This window comes from Phytophthora infestans, genomic scaffold (assembly GCF_000142945.1).
Source record: "Phytophthora infestans T30-4 supercont1.12 genomic scaffold, whole genome shotgun sequence".
NCBI classification, from domain to species: Eukaryota; Oomycota; class Peronosporomycetes; order Peronosporales; family Peronosporaceae; genus Phytophthora; species Phytophthora infestans.
In genome coordinates this window covers 2096777-2117539 of record NW_003303747.1, presented here as the reverse complement: position 1 = coordinate 2117539, position 20763 = coordinate 2096777, and the positions used below count along the sequence as shown (strand labels likewise).

Sequence of the window (20763 nt, the reverse complement as noted above, 5' to 3'; positions counted from 1 at the left end):
CTCGGGTTGACTCGTAGCCGTCGCTGAGCTGACAGGAGCCGCAGCCGAGTCCGCCGAAAGGGGTCGCAGAAGAAGCCGGACCCGCAGGAGGAGCTACAGTAGGACCAGCAGCAGAACCAGTCACTGAGGCATCTTGGCGAGGATGGACGATCAACCCCAGCCGCCGAGTTTCGCCAGCTGGAATGTGGAGAACTTTAGGGAAGCGAGAATCCAAGACGCGACACAGCCGGGCGTTAAGCCGAAGGTCGGACGGATCAAGTCCAGGAACCTCCAAACCAGCGCCAGCAGCAGCTGCCATGTGAGGGTCGTGCATCGGAATTACACCGTTCCGAGGAATGAGCCGCTCCTGCCGCAAGATCACTGCCCGCTGCTCAGCGATCACCAGCTGAGCGTGCCGCAAGGGTTGAGTGCCGGTTGAGCTGTACAGCTGCACCGATTGCTGCAGCCGCTCGGAATGCTTGAAAGCAATGCCTTGGAGAGTAACGAACGCCGCATCCCTCTCGGAAATAGATCGGAGGAGGACTGCGATCTCGGCGTCTCGATCCAAGACTTGCTGATGATGGAGCTGAGCCTGACTCAACGCAGCTTTAACCTTGCCTTGCTCAGCTTCCATAGCTCGAGCAAGTTTCGCTTTACTCAGGGCTACAGCCTTTCGCAGTGAAGCAAGGAGATTAGCAGACTGCGTGGTAGCAGCCTCCAATCGAGACACCTGTTGTCGCGCCGATGAGAGCTGAGTGGACAAGTCAACATTGCTGAGGGCAAGAGTGTCCAATCGCCGAGTCAACGCGCGGTTCTCTTCTTGAACAGCTTGATTGTCGGCCCTGAGATCGCCAATGATCTGAGAATAATCAAGAGCGGCGTAGTTGCCTTTCAAGATGTCCTACAGTTCCCTCGTGGAAGAAGCCTGCAGGATCGCTCGCCGCTGCACGGGATCAGAAGGTTTCACGGAACGAGTGAATCCGTAGGCTATGAGCCTCGCCAAGAAGGTCAATTCTTCTCAACGTTCGTATGCCTGTTCGGTAACCCTGGTCATGAGGGAGTCAAGACTCACTGGAGCAGCCGAGCTTGACTGACCCCTGGCGCCCGAAATGGCGTCGTCCGGCAAGCTCGGTGGACCAGGAGGGCGCGCGCGAGAAGACTCCGCCGACTCCGCGTCAAACTCATGGGAAGCTGTCAGGTCGATCAACCCAGCTTCATGCCGGTCCCACGAGTACTGGCGGGTCGAGGAATCGACTTAGCTGGCGCGCCTTCACCTCAACGAGGAGTTGGAGGAGAATGATGGCGCCGCGATTCGTGCTGGAGTAACATGCGAGAAGTAGCTAGCTGCCATGTGAGCGACAGCGGAAGCAACAAGTGTACCGAAAAAGGTGGTGGAGAGCCGCGAGACGTCATCAGCCGAGTATGGACCAGCGGTGACAGATCCAAATGAAGGATTAAGACACTCACCAGCTCGGCTCGTATTATAACCGGGGCAGTTGTGGTGTAGGGATTTCCAGATTCGACCATACGCCAGCCTAATTAAGATCAAGAATCGGCTCGGTCTGATAACCCAGAGCTTAGGAACAAATGATCACGGTAAATACTCAGCGATCTGTCCGGGTGATGCTATCCGGATAGCCGCTGAGCTCAGCGGTAGCCTGAACCCAGCGTAATGCTCGGTAGAGATCCGAAACGACTACATTTCACTAGATATATGTATGAGAAGCATAGGATTAAATAGGGGGAGCCGAAAAGGCTCCCAGAAGATAACAGAGCATAATTTGCCTAGTCCAAGACACGTGTTCACTTTTCCGGTAAGTCCCTGCGTAGGGCTGGATTATGCCTGACGTTGATACCCGAGAGGCATAGTTTGTAGGGTATTGACTGGTAGCGCCAAGAGATTAGGTCGGTCCGGGTAGGACAAAGTCTCGCTACGCGCAAAAGAAAGTCCCGCATACTCAGCGGGTCGGTACGTCGGATAGCCCGGGCGCCGTAACACTTCTAGCTGAGCAGCCTCTGCGCTCGATGACCTGTAAAAGCGCTCGCGCGCCGTCGTCCATCCTTTGGATGATGGCACAGGGTTTGTGAACGAGCTCAGCCGAACCAAACTCGGCGGAGCCTCGGAAGTGCTCTGACTTAGTTAGGCGGAACCGATTGGAAGCGAGCCACGCTTCATCATGGAACGAATCGCGAGGGGACCATCCTCTGCGCAGGCCATACAACCGCCGACCTAACTCGGCGATTCGTTGTGGTTTGTGTAAGGAATCCAAATGTGACGATATTTGTGTGTTCTACTACACCACACGCGGCACAGACTTGGATACACTGTGGGGATCGAAAATGTAACGTTGGTTGTGGTGGTCGGTGTACAGGGAGAAACCATCCGGTCGATGCAGCAGATAGTCTGCTATAGGCCTCTTTCTCCACAATGGCCCACCGCTTCTATGAACCACTGAAAGCCCCGCTGAGCATCAACAGTGGCTAATGATCTTGCTCACTTAGCGGTCTCATGGCATGATCCTGCGAAACGTGAGTTATTGCAGCGCCCCAGCGCTCATCACTAGGGTCAGTATACATACATAGAGTCTCTTTGTTGGGTCGGGGTGCGCTAGCTGCAGCCCATGTTGCAGTGCTGCTTTGCAACGACGTAAACAGGCTTCTTGTTCTGGTCTCCAACCAACGTCACTCAACAGCACCTTTCGGATCTGAGTCTTCTTGCGACCGCCTGCTTTTTCATACACTTTCTCCATAAACTTCAGCGGTGGGTCGATCAGTTTATTATATGCGCGGAGTGACGTTCGCATCCAGTTCGGAGCACAAACGAACTGTTGTAGCTCTTGGCCTGTGGTGGGCGGCTGAAGGTTCGTCAGCGCCTCCACGCTAGCTGGATCGTGTCGCACGCCGTCACCGGACAGAATGCGACCGCACCACAGTGCTTCCCGCAAGTAGAACAAGCACTTGTTATGATTCAACTTTAGGGGGCACCTCTTTAGTAAGGCTAACAGGCCCTCATCAGTGTCATTGTTGCCCAGAAGGTCATCAATCCATATCAAAAGTCCATTGTTGAGCACTTCGGAGAACAGATCCGGTACCGTAGATTACTCGTCTTCTAGCTGTAAAAATAATCTATGTTTATTCTTTAACATTACCCTCGTGTGTTCGCACATTTAACTATCATCACAAGAAATCCCCATCAGGAGATGTACGAGTACCTTCGCGACAAACTTGACGGATTTATTACTTTTACTGACCTTGATGCGCCCCCAAGCGTAGATCAAGTTTGTAGGACCCCGATGAGCTCAAATAAACCTGAACTTGTTATCATTGATGACTACAGCAGCGACAAACTACTTCAGAAGAATCTGTTTTCTCACTACTTTACTCGTGGCTGCCATTTCAAATTGAGTACCTTTTTCCTTAGTCATAGCTACTTCGCCACTGACAACATGATTATATTGAATGCAGAGTATGTATCTATTCTAAAAGCTAATTCCAAGCGTGATTTGGTCATGGTTGTGAAGGACTTCAATATACCGGGGGCTGATGAACGTAGTATCGTATACTACTACAACAAAGCCACGGAAAGTAAATTATTTGTGGATTCGGTTAAAGGTCAGCTTCGGTACAGCTTCGATCGCCCTATTACAATCCTTTCGGAATAAATTGAAAATATTCTGATTGAATCAATATACACTAGTAATATGGCTTTGTTTTTTAAGCTTGATTCAACCAATCTTGTCCAAGATGGATACAACTCGACATGGAAGTATAGTTTTCCGGGGTCGGCAGCATATGTTAAGGATGTTGCCTGCGCGGTGCAGTCGATTTCTATGTACAACTCAGAGTATAACATCCTGCGACTCAGTTCTGGAACAATTCGTTCAAGATCGAAGGACCGACCGCAGCTACAATATCCACTATCTCTATAACACTATCGGATGGCTTATACTCGTATGCAGATATCAATCGAAGTATTCAGATAGCTCTCGTAAACGCAGGACCTTTTCTGTGACGTGGTGGTCACTGGCCTGTAGCATGACAGTGACCAGCCAGTGGCTGAGCCACGTCAATTATTTGAGTTCAGCTGGTCAGATTATTCTGATCAGCGTAAACTTAAGATTGCGTGTCTTTACATCAAACTACAACCAAAATCCCATGGATTTGCAACAATCAAGCTTCCAACCAGAAATTGTAATTATGGGACGCTGTGCGAAATTTCCGACCAATACAAGAATTAGGATTCATAGGTTTCCATTGGTAGTTACAGAGAAAATCAGAATTTGAGAAAGATAGGTTTTAGGATGGACCTGGATACGTGCGTGAATATCCGGTCGTTAAGAACTACTGGTTGTGCGGCAGCTACTAGCTTGCCGCCGCCAACTCTAACTGATTCATCACTTCTCAATTTGCTTTCGAGCAGCAACTCCTCTCCTCCCCTACAACTGTCTACGGCGCCGTACTCGCCGTCTACGCTCCTACGCTTCCTCGCTACTTCGTGACATTTTCTAATCAATTCTACTGATAACAATGTGTTTTATATTCAACTAACCGAAAATAGCGTATTTCGCTGCTCAATTTGATTTCAGTGCTACGCCAGCATCGCTCCCGCCTGGATACACTCGATCTACTACTGGTTTATATAGCTCTGGAGGAACGAGATTACCAACTACGACTCGAGTCCCTCGTGTTATTATCGATAATGCTGCGTTTGGCAAGGTAGTTGGGTTGACTAGTGGTACTTACCCTGCCGCACCTACTATAATATCATCTGCACAACTCTCAAATACTATTCCTCAGATTCACCCGAGTTCGAGCTATGTTGTACGCTGTGATATCATTAAGAATCAATACGTAGCTTCGGGCGATATTCTAAGCGCTTTTGATAGAGGCGATGCTCAAGTAGGACAGCTGATATCCTACAAACCGAGTCAACATGCTTGGATGAACTGCTTCGACGGATCTAGATCTTCGATCACTATCTCCATGTATAACCAGAATGATCAAAAGGTTCAATTCAGAGACACTTCAGTATCGAGTTGATTTTCTTAAAAATACAATAGGGCGGAATTAATTTAATCGAAAAGAGCCAGCTACCATCGGTTTCTTACGCTTAGCACGGAGAGCAGCTATTCGATCCTTTACTTCTTGAGAACCCTTTATTAGTTTCTTCCGCTTTTGAATGCCTAGCCTGTAGCGTCGTCTGGCTTCCCCTCGTACTGCTTTAATAAGCGTTTCATGTTCAGGTTTTGTTGCTTTACTAAGAAGATAGTTTCCCCCGACATCGACTGCATCTGTAAGGACACCCTTGCGTTTTGCATATCTAAGCGCATACGCAGCTGCTTTCTTCACGTCAACTACGAAAATACGACCCCCTTCATCTGGGACTTGCTCATTACTATCGTAAATACCAACACCTGTCATAGCCTTAATTGCTGCTCTGACTGGAATAGGGCTCCCAAGATTGTCGCCAAAGCAGGCACTGCTGCGTCCGCTGCTTTCGACAGTAATCCACTGTCTCTCACAAATTTGAATGCTGACGATAATCCCGATTTATTTTTTGCTCCAGATGGATCCACCTTGAGCTCGCTTGTAGTCTTTCTTGATTTCATGTCGGGTAATAACGAGTCGCACGCCTCGTCCTGCTTTACGTGATTTCATAGCCTTCTCCAGCTCCATGGACCGAATCTCCTAAATTACTATACGAACATCACTTCTGCTGTTAATAGCAACATGTGGGTTGAACGTAGAGGTATTACTGAGATTTGAGTGGAAGTATCTCGAATCAGAATGATCTGCTTTGCTAACAAGGTCATAGCCGAGGGCAATGTTGACTTTGGAAGCATTTGTCTGACTCTCAAAAACGTTTTCAAGCTTGTTATAGAGCTTATTACGGTGGATTCCTTCGTATAGGTGTGATTCCATGTGGTTGCCCTTGTAAAAGCGATAGTGAGGTTCAGTCTTATAGTCTGGGGATAAGTTCTTCACTAGTCGCTTGAGACTGATCTTGTACAGCTTCGCTACAAGCTCTACGTTTCTGAGGCACGATAAGTTTCTTACATACATCGTCGTACCGGTCCTACCGCTAACCTTAACTCGGTAGCTGTTTCCCCATTTAATCGCTCGGATATTTAATCGCTTTAGACCTTTAAGCTCGTATGCCGTTTTATATATCGTTCGCTATATTTTTCTTCGTGAAATGACTTTATATTTTCGAGATTTTGTATCAGGATTGACTTTATCCTGGTAGTGCTACGAGTAGTAGTACGTACAACCCAATAGGGGTTAATTCGAGATTATACTGGGAATACCTAAGGAGGTATGGACAGCCCCCAACGGGTTAATTCTACGGTACTGCGTAACGTAACCTCTGTCAACATTCGTACGACATTCAAGTCAACACACAACAGTGAATATCATAACACGCCGGCAGACAACAGCTTCTGAAAGCCAGGACGTCACGCTGTTAATCGGCGATTAACGTTTTTTCCAAGGTGAGTCAGCGGTCCTTAATTTTGACAGGTTTGAGGTACTGGTTGTGTGGGTTTATAGGTGAAACGTGCCAGTGAAGTCGCGGTGGAAGCTCGTCAGTCGCTTCAGCATTTAACGATTTTTCCAAGGTGAGTCAGCGGTCCTTAATTTTGACAGGTTTGAGGTACTGATTGTGTGGATTTATAGGCTAAACGTGCCAGTGAAGTCGCGGTGGAAGCTCATTAGAAACAGGAATTCACCCACGCCAGTCGCTTCAACATCATGTGCCTCGTGTATAGAAGTACCTTTGTTGGACAGGTAGGTCAACAGACCGCTTGATGTGGCCGTCCTGGCTAACGTGACCTGTTATTTTGATTGAACTATAGAAAGAAGCACTTTCGCATTCTGAAGCTACAGACCACCAGCAGTTTGGTGAGGTTAAACCGTCAGCTACGCACTGATGAGCTGTAAAATTGCTGTGAAATTCCGCACTTGGAAAAATCTTACGGGTCACATTAAAATTGTTCTCTTTCACTACCAGCCATCCCTATTGACAGCTCTGTCCCAAAAAATCAGATTCAGTTGATCGACTGACTGTAAATGACGTAAACTGATCAGATTTCGTTGAACTGTCGTGTCTTATTGTTTTTGCCACAATGGTGACGCGACCTAGATCTTCGTTTGATGACGATCAACCGAGAGGAGACCCAGCTGAAAGGAAGCAGCAGCGTAAGGCAGCTTATATGCGTGAATATCGGGCGACAAAGGCTAGATCAACGCCAGACTCAATCAGAGCACGTGAAAGGGAGCGAAAACGAGCAGGATATATGCGGCGTTATCGTGCGGCGAAATACAACGCCGACAGCGTTGCTTCTGAATCGAAACATGAGGAGTGTGCTGCAGACAATGGCTTAAGTACCGATGATCGCTTGAAACTGTTGGCAGAATCAATTCTTCAGAAAAGCAACATTTCGGAGGAAGAAATTGAATTGATGGCATCGGGATAGAATTTCTCTTCCGATCCGAGGTTAGCGTTAGTGTACTACTATTGCTGAGCTGGCCACCCCGGAGCATTCGTCTTTAACGATGAAAGTATTCGTGAAAATGGAGTTGTGACGGATAGACTACTTAATTCGTTGGATACGTGACACGGATTTACCTGGCCAATCAGAAAACGATTCTGATGTTGTCAAAGTAGAGACCACTCCAAGTTCCCCCGTGGCTTCCAGAAAAAAAATCGAAGAGAGATTCTGCTGCTATTACGAAATCGGACTGCATGAATGGTACACCTGATGTCCACAACGAGAAGCCCAAGCCAGCTTGAAGGGGTTTTCGTCAGTCTATCTACCAGTGGTTGCGTGCACTCAAAAGAACTACCAAGCCAGCTTGAAGAGTTTTTCGTCAGTCTATCTACTAGTGGTTGCGAGCACTCAAAGGATTTAACCGGCCAAAACTCAATTTTGTCCACAAAACTCAGTTTTAGCTGCGACCAAAACACAATCTACTCAAAAATAATACTATCAAAAAATATTTCGTATTCCCAGCGTAGTCATAGACGTCCTAGTGTGAGCACACCAATTTTAGGTATCGATTCGATACAAATTTCAAATGAGAAAGTTTTATTTTTCTACCAATTTGAGCTTCACAGGTTTCACTTATAAGGTTTGGTATGGGTATAAACTTATAGAAACTTGGTGTACGAAAGAAAATATTGCTTACTTTACAAATGCTTGGAGATGTTTGTTTTTCGAAAATTTACTTTTTCAGTGTTTCTTACACGGCTAGGTGTTGTGCAAGAATATCACTATTATCGTATTTGTAGATCTTAATAGCTATAAAGAGGTCTGTAAACAAAGCTGTCGAGTTCCACAGCGGCATTATCCGTCCACCTCTAGCCCTTGTTCGGTAGAAGCTGCAGTGGTTTCAATGCCTTGCTGCTGCCACTTGACGCAGCATCGAGACTCTGAGGATCCTGGACATGGTGATTTTGGAGCGCTCTGTATTTTTCGCGAAGTGATAAGTCCGCTCGTATGTGTCGTTAGACCGTATTAGGCCAGCCGCCGCGGGCGTCACTACGGTAGTGGTGGACTCGACCGGCCCAAAACTTCCCCGAGCAGAGCGGAGATAAGTAAATAAGTGGACAATAAGTAGACGAGCAGAAGAGTAGAGTATCATGTAGGTAGAGCAAAGATAACCGCAGCAGCTCACTCAACGCCGCGGCGACGAAATATAGTGCCCTCGGGCGGTGGTCGCCGCAGCTGGTGAGCTCGCTGAGAAATTGTGGTTGTGAGCTTTTGAAAGAAACAATCTTTCCGGTGATAGAAAATGATAACCTCACTCAAATCGTATTAACTTCTTAAACAGATTTACAAATTATGGATGTGCTGGAGTTTAGTGTGGTAATGTATCTTATCTGTATATGATTGTTAACTTACGGTAAAATTCAACCGATTTACAAGTGATCGAGTCCAGTTTTGAAAATAAGGTGTTCAAATCTGCAAAATGTAAAGCAGCAAGAAGAAAAAAACACTCAGGACAACGAATCCCTCACGGCTGATTGGAAATAACTGCAAATGTGTAAGTTTTCATTAAAAGTAGCGCGGTAAGGGAGGTGCGAAGCCTTTGGCTTTGCTACTAGCGCTGCGCAGCAGTACTACAAGCCCAACCCTCTAGTATCGTAGCCATCAAGAGTTTCCGAAATTAATTAATTGCCATACCCTTCTAACGAGTTTCACTCGTATGAATGCTATTGGGGTAGGGCTTTCAAGTGTGTCCATCCCATTCGCTAAAACAATCAATTATTAAATAGGTAAGCTCGGTTTCAGTGCTAAGTTCGTTGTTGCTTTGATTTGCAGGCACGAATGTGCTCTCTATTCTTATGTGCTTCGCGCGTGTGCTGGTAGTAGCTCTTTTGCGCCGCATTGATGCGCTCCTAGTGAGCTTGGTATTGCTCAGGTGAGTACGCCATCCTTGTATATTACTTACTTTATTATCAGGTCAAATAGCAAAGAATTAAAAGTTGCACGACTCAATAACATTATCATTACTTCTTTTGTTCTTGTGCTACGTGAGCCTTGTTGTGGTTGAGTTTGTCGGTGAGCTTCATCAGCGGGAAGTAGTGAAGATAGCTCGGTCAAATTTTGTCGCTGAAGTCCAGCGGTAGAAGCCTGCTCGACCAATTCTTGCTGCTGAACCTCAGCTGCATGATAGGTCATTGTTCGCTGTTGAGCTTGTAACGGTGTAACGTTCTTCGCTTCATCGATCATGTCGTTGAGCGTTGCTTTCCAATATTGCGAAAATGACAGACTCACCCCTAGCGCAATGACAACACCAATCATCCAGCACACGATACGCGATCGGCCAGGAGCGATTAGACATCCTTTTTCGTCTGTTGGATTTTCTCCAAAGGCCAAAACAATGATTGTAATGATCGCCAAAATGACAGGTACGAAGCATTGTACGTTGATGATCCATCGTCTGTACCCTGCTCTGAAGATAAATTAGCAACAGCGTCTCCAAATAGGGTGAGAGTACGTACGCTTATATTTCACCGCTCTGAAACCGGTTTCGCCAATGTCAACGCCAACATGACTTTGTACCACCACCAGCACGTTCACAGGGCCTCCCCCTTCTGCTTCTTCTCCTCCATCCACTCCGCCAACTTCCGTATCCGACAAATTCACAAGCCGTAGCCTCGCTCGCGCCACTCCCAGTGGCTTCAACTCACTCGTGTCGCTAACACCTTCCATCACGTCTTTCTCCGCCAGCCACGCCCCGTCGCCTTTCTCCTTCTTCGCCAGGAAGAGCTGCAGCTTCGGCCAAGGATCCGTGATTAACCCATCGCTCTGATCCTTGATCGCCTTCTTCAGGTCATCCACTGAGTCGCTCTCGTCCACTTGCACGGAGAAAACGCTACCCGCCACACCAACAATCGCACAGAAAAGCTTCATCTTTCCTCCGACCGGCGAATTCTGGAATGAGGAAGAAGAGAATTTCTGTTCGTATTTAAGCGGAAGTCACATAGACTTCCAAATTGGTGAAAGGCCACTTTGTCGAGCGATTGAATGGTGCCGGCGTAAATTACGCCGGCATTTTTTCTTATTACGCCGTAATGTGCTGCGCTCAGCGGGTGATTTTCACTTCGAATGAATCCTCCTTTGCCTGCTCCGATCCACCTCTTATCTGTCAGAACCTCTCCACTGCAATGCAAGCGTCTCCTGCGTATCGCGTGCCATCAATCACGTACAGTACCATTGAGCGCCACCGTGTCGCACGGTTTGTGGACTAATACGGTGAACCTCCATGCGCGCGTTCCTGAAACTCCGCAACCACGTGATGGTGCCGATCTCCTTCGGCGTCCCAACGGATGACGACGAATGACCTGTAGATACTCACGGTTACCCACTGGGTAAACACGCGGAGTGACTGCGTCGCCGCTTGAGAGGAAGACTGACCACCAAAGTTCGCCGCGCAAGACCTACAGGAGCTCGATTTTGACTTCGACCGCAGCCAATACATGTGGCGGAGAAGCTAAATGGCCTGAGAGACTGTGGGGGTATTATCTCGGCCCGCGGGACTTTAATATTCGCCACCGAGGAGACTTCTAGATACGGATCCAAAGGGACGTCCAACTTGGACTCCAAGAGATGGCGGATACCAACTCCTGCTATTGTACGACTCAACTATGTACGATCGTGACTGGCGCGAACGTACCGGTACGTGTTTTACCGTCGCTGGCAGCGACGCTGCAGGTCTTTCGTCAGGAATTCGGACACTGTGATGTGCACAGGTGCCGGATTGTCTGCCGTGGCCTAAAGCAGCTTTAGTAAAGCTGCTGCGGGAATGCCGCTCGGACTCCGAGTCGGAGGAGGCACTGTCAATAACATTCGGAGTACGAGACGAGGCTGAATTAAAAAAGTGGAGTTTGTCTGGGATCATTCCTTCACGGAATGGAACGATCGCGTCTTCCCGGCATTGAAGACATTCAAACGTAAGACAGGTCATTGCCATGTCAGGAAAGACTTTGTAGTGCCGTCTACAGACTCGTGGCCTGTTAAATCGCACGGCCTCAAACTCGGCATAGTCATCAGCAACATTTGCGCGTACTCGTACATGTACTATCTTTACTACTTCCTCTGTCCGAAAATATAAGCGGGGCATCTGTTTAAACCGTGTCCGAAAATAAAAGCGGCATGCTTACAAATTCAAGTCATTTGATAGTACTGTCGGATTCCACCTAAGTACGCCCATACAAATGCTGTTGTTGTTGTCGGCCGCTGCAAACCAGACCGTAGAAATATTTAGGCGCTCTACGTGGCACCGTTCAACAGAGAATCATACGCGCTACATCTCACTGGAGGCACTGTCAATAACATTCGGAGTACGAGACGAGGCTGAATTAAAAAAGTGGAGTTTGTCTGGGATCATTCCTTCACGGAATGGAACGATCGCGTCTTCCCGGCATTGAAGACATTCAAACGTAAGACAGGTCATTGCCATGTCAGGAAAGACTTTGTAGTGCCGTCTACAGACTCGTGGCCTGTTAAATCGCACGGCCTCAAACTCGGCATAGTCATCAGCAACATTCGCGCGTACTCGTACATGTACTATTTTTACTACTTCCTCTGTCCGAAAATATAAGCGGATAGTACATGTAGTGAGCTCACCGTTACACTCCGCGCCACATTAGATCACGAACCCACGTCGGTGGCTGTAGCTGACTCAATTTTTAGAGTTTGGGCGTGCTGTTTAGGTATGTTAGATCGTCGATGGCTGTAGCTGACTCAATTTTTAGAGTTTGGGCGTGCTATTTAGATATGTTGCTCTTATTATCGCACAGAATAGGCTACACGTGCTAACTTTTGCAGGGCTCCAATACAAACAATTGATTTTAGCACTGCGACACAATTATCACGCACGCCTTAGTATACTGAACTCGAGTACTATGTATCGTAATGATAGTGTCAAGTGAACATGAACGTATCAACATTGTATGGGGTGGGAGGTCGTGACCGACGAGCGGGCCAACTGTGGCTAATGGTGACAGCTCGGCAGACACTGGGGCTCTGAATGAGATTATACACCCATTAACCTGCATATATATACCTAACATGTTGCCCATATGAAGCCGTGGTGGTTCCCACGAGCCTGGGAATGCTCTCTGCTCTTATCGCCCACCCCATACATGTACAATGTTGATACGTTCATGTTCGCTTGACGCTATCATTACGATACATATTACTTGAGTTCAGTATACTAAGGCGTGCGTGATAATTGTGTCGCAGTGCCAAAATCAATTGTTTGTATTGGAGCCTGCAAAATCGCAATCGTTAGCCTATTCTGTGCGATAATAGAAACAAAAAAAATATCTAAATAGTACGCCCAAACTCTAACAATTGAGTGAGCTACAGCCACCGACGTGGATGCGTGATCTAATGTGGCGAGGAGTGTATCTCTGCGATATTTGCGTACCGGTATCGCTATCTGGGGTTTTCCACGATGAGATAACGATATGTGTTTTGATTGGTTAAAATATATTCTCCATCCGGATTGGTTAACACTAGCCGAGCGTTGAATATTTAATAAAAATATTCAAGCTGTAGCATTTTTTTATGCCTTGAAGTGTGTTCATTTTGTGCTGATTCAGAATTAGTCATTAGACACTCCAATCTGTGCCTGTTATGGTTATAGCCTTTGAATATAACCATGCGTCGCAAGACGCCTTGCTGTTGTTGTTGTTGACGGCGGTATTTTTATTTGATACTTAATTGATGATTCCAAAATGGTTAAACGTAGATTAGGCTCTAAGTTGATTAACGTTTCTTCACGGGCCTACTTATAATAACCATAATTGACACCTCTCATGTTGTGCTGTTATCTTACCACTGCATATAAAACCTTATTCTACGCCCTTGTCGGCAACGCGTCTACCTATTAAGAAGTATCAGAATTTGGTTGTTTTAAAAAACGCTAAGGAAACAATGGTCAAGTTCAATTCGCTTACAGTAGTAATTGTCATCAGCACATATAACTTCTTTTTGTTCACACGTCAATCTAACACTATATATCTTTGTGGATCAAGTGACAACGTTTATAAGCACAGTTTTGTTCTTACGGCCAGTCTACACGACCGGCTACTGCTGTACATGTAACATGTACGATTTAGCAATACCAGAAACCCACTCAGATAACTTATTAATGCTAATATTTTTGCAGTAAAAAAATGAAATTTCATTTTAGTCAGTGTAACACACAGATCCTACTGAGTACAGAGTATTTAGTATACTTAAACCATGTCGTCGGAAACACGCATGCTTACGTGTACGCTAAGCACCCTGCCCTCCGTTTACTATAGTATTCAAATATCAATAACAACATGCATTATGAAAAAGTATTTAATATTTAAACGATGCCGCCTTCGGATATTAATAATGTATAGCCTTGTGCATGCATTTATTGATGTCAACTACACATTCTAGTTTTAACCAATTGAAGCCACCTTCGCTGCGCTCGGCAGCCAGTAGAAATATTTAAATTATTTTATCCAACGATTTGTCCGGAAAAGCGTGACAGGCACGACAATTTAGTGTGACGGACAGACAGGTTGCTGCAGTAGATGTTTAAGATAGTGTTGTTGACCAGTCACGAACGACTCGTGCTTCACGCGTCCACGTACACCGGCTACGATGTGAAGTTGAGGCAAACCACATGAACCAACTGGCCTGTGTTGCCTCGGCGGCGCCTAAGTGCATCCTAAGTCACGGCAACAACTTCTACTAGACAGGCATCCGTATACAATTTTCGGGTCCGAGGCTAGGCAGTCTCCACGTCGCGGGTACGTCTAGGCTGGTAGCTAGGGACTGTATCATGATTTTCTTCCTTGCTCGGCTAATTGCTGTTTTGTAGACTTCGATTCACTCCTCCAAAAGCACTCCACTTCAACCCAGACAGCTCCAAATAATTCGAAATAGTCAGTAAGAAGGCTGCGATCACCGCCGTGGACGGCATTCTGGCCAAAACCAGCGTCAGCGTCGGAGTTCTGGTGCACGTAAGTCCAGCAACCCAGCTAGCGAGCACCTCCATCTCTGGACCTGACGCAATAAGCACCAGCAGAGATTAGTGTAATGTATCTTCGTAATCTTTTTTCTGCTGGAAAAACTAACAAGCTCAACAACTCCCAGCAGCTCTTCCTCCAGCTTGATCACTTCCGACCCAACCGATGGTGAGTTTTTACCTGACAGTTTATATTAGTGAGGCAGGGCCAGGTGAGAACGCTGACGGTAATGATGTATTTTCTAACAGCCAAGCTTACTTTGTCGGCCTTTACTGTTGGTCATCCGGTAGTACCCACGATATCATAAGCTAGAATTCGGAATCCCAAGCTATCGGTAATCAAGCACGTGTTCATGAGTGATTTTGGGGTAGGCACATCAAACAAGAGTATGTAGAGTGTGGGGTAGAATAGAAATTATTTATTCGGCTGGTAAACTGGCAATTCGACTGCGATGTTTTAGCGATTGCAGCTATAATAATGCTTTTGAAGTTTATGGAGTACTTGTATTTTAAATATTGCCGGACTTGAGACTCACACTCGTCTTTCAGCAAAAATACGGCAACACGGATCGGTTCTTCCACATACGCGTCCATCCCATCACTAAATACGTCTGTCAGGCAAGCTACGTTTTGCCTCGTTGTACCGGACTGGGTCATTGAATAGTTTTCTACCTGCGCAGCCTCGTTGTCACTGGATTTGTTTGTATTCATCTCTTTTGCCATCTCAAAAACGGCAGCTTTGAGTCGAGCTACAGCAACTGTAGATTCGCCATGACTTGCCCGCGCAACACAAATGCGTGTACTACTATATCCAGAGCTCTATGACCATCCTGAGCTCAGAGGCCCCGAAAGACATTCCCCGAAACCACATCGTTGAAATTTGCGGCAGCAATGGATCCATGGCTGCTCTCGTACTCGAATGGCGAATCTTTTGCGCGGTCGTAAGTGTTGACTCGACCTACTGATCGGCGGGAATGTAAAGGCGCTGATAACGGTATCTTTGCGAAGTCTTTTCCGATACCGGTAAATTTCAACGTTAACTACAGCGATAACACGTAACGTTGAAGGCAATAATTTTGACAGAATTGTTTGAAATATGGACAAACTGGGCCAGTTTGTCCTGGCCCAGTTTGTAAAACAACCCACAGTTTGACCGAATTGTTCGAAATATAGCCAAACTGGCCCAGTTTACCCATATTTTGAACAATTCGGTCAAACTGTGGGCTGTGGGCTTCGATTTGCAAATTGCACGCATTAAATGGGACCAACGTGTCGAGCCGATGCTTGCAACGTTCGAATGGCTGCATGGTCATCGTAATGTTCCAATCGATTTTGTTGTCCCGTCAGAGGCAAAATCGTGATTGGTGTGTCCAGCTCGGTAAGTTGAAGCGGAAGGAAAGTCCATGTGCAGGTATGTCCCTAACTGAGTACAATACTACTTTTTGGCAAATAGACAGCTTGTTCTTGGGTCTATACTTCTACTGTACGTCGTCAATAGTGGTTAATCTTCCGCGTGCCATGGCCAGCACGAGCCGCACGCATCCGGTCCATGTCACGGTTGCCCTCAAGTTCGTCTACAGGTTTCGGCAGTTCCATTAGTCTTTCTTTGATTATCCACAGCCCACTAGCGTGATTGCAAGGATGAGAGGATGAAGGTGATACAGTATAACGCACAGCAGCTGCTTCGTTTGCCTGTCCGCTCTGACCACGCATAAAAAAACATGAGAAATGGAATGAACACCTCAACCATTCCACACCCGAACACGATGAGCGAAGACACCCGCCGGATTAGCTGCTCAGTAATTACACGTGTCAAGCAGTGGATACTCGGTGTGAACAGCAGTGCCAGTGCAAACGAGAAGAGGAAGAGGCATATCGTGAAGATGATAAGTCCTGATTGCGTACCGAAAAGAAGACCGAAAGCACTCGCTCTTCACACAACGGCACAAACCAAAATGAAGTAGTGATCGAGCCCGGTCCAGTGATGGCCCGACGTCACGACGTTTGAATCAACTGCAATGTCGACTCGACACTGCTCGACGTGTCGAGGCCTCTAACGAATCTCAAATACACACAGTTTTACATTTTGCTAACCTCTAGCGAAGCGACTCCGATCAAAGAATTCTTTAGTTAAAGAAGAGCGACAAGACTCCGCCACAAACATGGGGCGCCGCCGCTCGGTAAGGCACACCTCGTTCTCCGAGCTAACGGAGAACTTCGAGCGTCTCAACGTGTAGACGGACAACGAAGCTGCAGAGACCGCGCATTGCGCGGCGGCAGCGCGCCACATGAGCGCGCCAATTTTGAGCCAGTTCTCAACCGAGCTCGCATCGCCAAGCTCGCCTGCGTGACAGAGTGACAGAGTGACGTGAGCATGCCCAACGTGTCTACACCGGTTCTCAACGCTCCTGCGCTGCCATCAGCTCCTATGTATCGTGGCAGCACCTTCGAAGAGCGTCGGACGTTCATGCGTCCGTATGAAACCTACACCATGGCGTTAGCGGCCTACCAGACGCCGTCGAACCGCCCGTTTGTCGTCCCTGTCGTCGCATGCATCGAAGGCAACACGCGGCGGCGCATTGCCATGTTCGAGTTTGGATGTGCGACCGAAGCGATCAGCAACGAGCAGTGGATAGACTACTTTGTGGAGGCTAACGTTCCGGTCGGCGGAGACAACTACCTCGCCATTGATGAGGCGATGAAGTCTTTACACATGAGCACGGCTTTGAAGGAAGCGCAATCGCGCATGAATAATTTCCAGTCAGACATGTACAAAATTCTCGAAGCCCACAATTTGGGCAATGAGATGTTCGCCAAGGCCCCACGTCGAATCGTGGGATATTTGCTCGAAGCGCTGCAGCCAGCAGGCTTTCACGACATCGTGCGCCACCAACTAACAATGGAAATCAACAAGGAGATGAAGAAGCAGATCGTCCCGTTCTGCAAGTGGGTCACGACCATGCTGGCCCAGTACATGCAGTGGAATGAAGAAGCTCGCGGGCAGAAGCCGGCCAGCGAAATCAAGACCGGTGGTCGGTCTCCGAAGGGGAAGCCATCGCCGACTCACCCCGCCTCGACTACCCCTGCTACAACAAGCTCAAGCCCAGTCGCGGGTCCGAACACGACCACGATGACGAAAGTCAAGCGCCCCCGCTTGCCGCCCCTCAAGTGTGGGTAACCCGACCCCAGTGTTCGTCATTGCCCCTCCGCGCAACCGGGTGACGCGGACCGACTGATTACCGAGGCGCGCGAGAGAAGAAAGGCAAGCCCCGTTCACTCCCGTAAGGTAACTGTGCCGCCGAGTGCTGCTTCCACCGATATTGCCCCGTCGCAAGCATCTACGGGCCACGTCCTCACCGTGATCGAGGGTGTGGAGGTGCCACCCTCCTGGACTCAGGCTCGGACGAATCTCTGGTCTCACGTTCAGCGCTGGAGACCTTGGTGAAGCAGCGCCCGGAACTTAAAGTGACTGAAGTCTCGCTGCCCATCTACGCCGAGGCCGTGGGCAAGCAGTTAATCGCCTTGAAGAGGAACATCCTCTTGCCGAAGGTGACTCTCGCAACATCTGCTGGGCCTCTGGTGCTGCGCAACGTACGGTGCTGGGTCGACGAGAACGACACCGACCTGAACATCACTGTGGGCATGGAGCGGCTTGGCTATTCCGCCGACTCGCTGCTTGTTGCAGCACTCAATCGGCAACCCGAGTATGATGGAGGCGGCAGTGCGGTGGGCTCTGCAGTATCGCGCGCAGAACATTCCCCGCTGTCGAGTATCCAGCGACTGCAGTACAAGGCCTGCTACGACCTCCCGGCAATCAGCGACAGGACGACTTTGGAAGACTTCGCTCTCACCCCCAAGTTCGTGACCCGCGCGTAGCCAAGGGTTTTTTTTGTCAAGGGCCTCAAAGATGCAGTCGCCCGGGGCTTGAGCGAGCGCGGACTTAAGCGCATGAAGGCCGCGCTTGAAAAATACGCCGACAACCATCGCGTCCAGTTCGGGCTGGACCCTCCCGTCAAAGTCACGCCGCTCAAGGGCCGCCTTAAGCCTGGAGCAGTCCCCGTCAAGTGCAAGGCCCGACGCTACCTGCTGCTGCACCGTATCCTCCTAGATGCCTACGTGAAAGAGCTCCTCGACGCGATGCTGATCCGTGAGAACAACCGCAGTAGATGGTGTTCCCCGCCGCGAATTGTGCCCAAGAAGGACGTGAACGACCTGCGAATGACTATTGACGACCGCGCTGTCAGCGCCTTTACGGAGCCGATGCCCTTCCCAATGCCACAGCTTGACGTGATAATCACCCATGTTGAGGGCTCTACATTCTTTTCTCCTGCGACTGGTTCCGCGGATATTGGCACTCCCTCTCGACTCCGAGTCCCAGGAGTACTTCACCTTAATGACACACCGCGGGATGTATACACCGCAGCGAGTGCCGATGGGATCCAGTGACTCAGTTGCGTTCCGCCAGCAAGCTGTGGAAGAGATGTTCCACGAAGATATCAACAACGGGGTGCTGGCCTGGTTAGATGACCTACTTGGGTACGCTAAGACATAAGAGGAGCTGTAACACCTGTTTGATCGAGTGATGGAGAAGTGCGCTAAGTATGGGCTCAAGCTTCACCTAGGAAAATGTGGCTTCTTCACGACCCGTATCAAATGGTGCGGTCGTATCATTACGGCTGAGGGCGTCACCCACTGCCCAGAGCGGATCCATGGCCTCGTGGACATGCCATCACCAACTATGGCCGGCGAGCTCCAACAACTGCTCTGTGCAGCCAACTAGATGCGCGCCAGCATCCCTCAGTACGCGCACATTACGGACACGTTGTACAACTCACTCCAGTCCGCCATGAAGACGGCGGGCAGCCGGAAGAAGGCCAAACTGCAAACAATACCACTGAGCGAACGCGAGTGGGGCCCTGCTTAACAGACCAGTCTAAAAAACCTGAAGGCCGCTCTGATCAAGATCACCCCCCTCGCACACCCACGTGCTGAGAGGGATGTGTGTTTGTTCGGAACACTGGGGCGCTGTTGCGACCCAGCTACCTCCTTGTGATCTGGAGAAACCCCTGAGCGAGCAACACCATGAGTCGCTAGCTTTTTGAGTGGAACGTTTACTGGAGCATCGAGTCGATGGGCAACTATAAAAAAAGAGGCATTCGCCATAGACGAAGCCTGTCAACGCCTCGACTACATCCTACTCCGCCCCGGAGGCTTCAAGCTCTTCACCGATCATCGAAACCTGGTTTTCATCTTCAACCCCTACGCAGTCGATGGAGGTATCCATCGCTACCAGGCCGACAAACGCCAGCGCAGGTCGCTAGGTCTGTCGCCTTTCAGCTACGAGATCGAGCATAGCAGAGACGAAAATGTCTGGGGCAACCTGCTGTCGCGCTGGGGTGCAAAGCAAGACGCGCAACCTACGCGGGCATATCGGCTTCGTCAGCAAGCCATCATTGACCAAGTGGCCCCGCTACAGCAGCCCGATCTCAAATGGTCAACCACTACTGAGATCCGCAATATACAAGACGCCGCCATGACTGCATCGCCCACCAGAGCTCCCAGCAACGTCGCACTAAATGCAGAACGTGAGATCTATCTGACAGAGGACGGTCCAGTCTGGATACCCGACGGAGAGACAGATACCCAGCAGCGAATTTGCGTCATCGGGCACGATGGGGTAAGTGAGCATCGTGGTATTAAAGCCACAACAACGGTCATCGCGAAGACATTTAGCTGGAGAACACTGGTAGCAGACGTCGCCGCGTTCGTCAATGGGTGAATACATTGTATGAGTACGGGTAACTCGAGGGAGCCGCGTCCCTTTGGTCCTACACTGCAAGCCACCAAGCCCAACGAAATTCTACATTTTGACTTCCTAAGCCTTCCAGCCAGCGGCAGCGGCATGTACTATGTGCTAGTGCGGAAAGATGAGATGTCGGGGTACACGGAGCTGGTGGCGTGTCCGGCTGCTACCGCGGACGAAGTAGCAATCGCGCTAATCGACTGGTGCAAGAGATTCCGCATTGTGCGCCAGTGGGTGTCCGATCAGGGTACCCACTTTGAGAACCAGCTAATTGCACGACTCGCGAAGCTCTTCGGTGCACAGCACCACTTCGTCAGGGTCTACTGCCCGTGGGCAAACGGCACTGTGGAGGTCGCCAATCGGCTGATACTGAAGGCATTGAAGTCTTACTCAGCGAGTTTAAACTCCCAATTGCATCCTGGCCCGATATCCTACCCGTTGTTCAGTACAGACTGAACACA

The 20763-nt window shown here is 48.7% G+C and overlaps 2 protein-coding genes across 2 annotated transcripts; one reads left to right on the top strand and one right to left on the bottom strand.

Annotated features, from left to right (window-relative positions):
• Positions 1–3179: 3179 nt before the first annotated feature.
• Positions 3180–3641, top strand: PITG_08071 (uncharacterized protein; the record flags this gene model as incomplete). Its single annotated transcript, XM_002904206.1, has 1 exon — positions 3180–3641. One exon carries the CDS (start codon positions 3180–3182, stop codon positions 3639–3641), a length of 462 nt encoding a protein of 153 aa, XP_002904252.1.
• Positions 3642–9947: 6306 nt separating this feature from the next.
• PITG_08070 (Crinkler (CRN) family protein) lies at positions 9948–10397 on the bottom strand (the record flags this gene model as incomplete). Its single annotated transcript, XM_002904205.1, has 1 exon — positions 9948–10397. The coding sequence occupies one exon, from the start codon at positions 10395–10397 to the stop codon at positions 9948–9950; it is 450 nt and encodes a 149-aa protein (XP_002904251.1).
• Positions 10398–20763: the final 10366 nt, after the last annotated feature.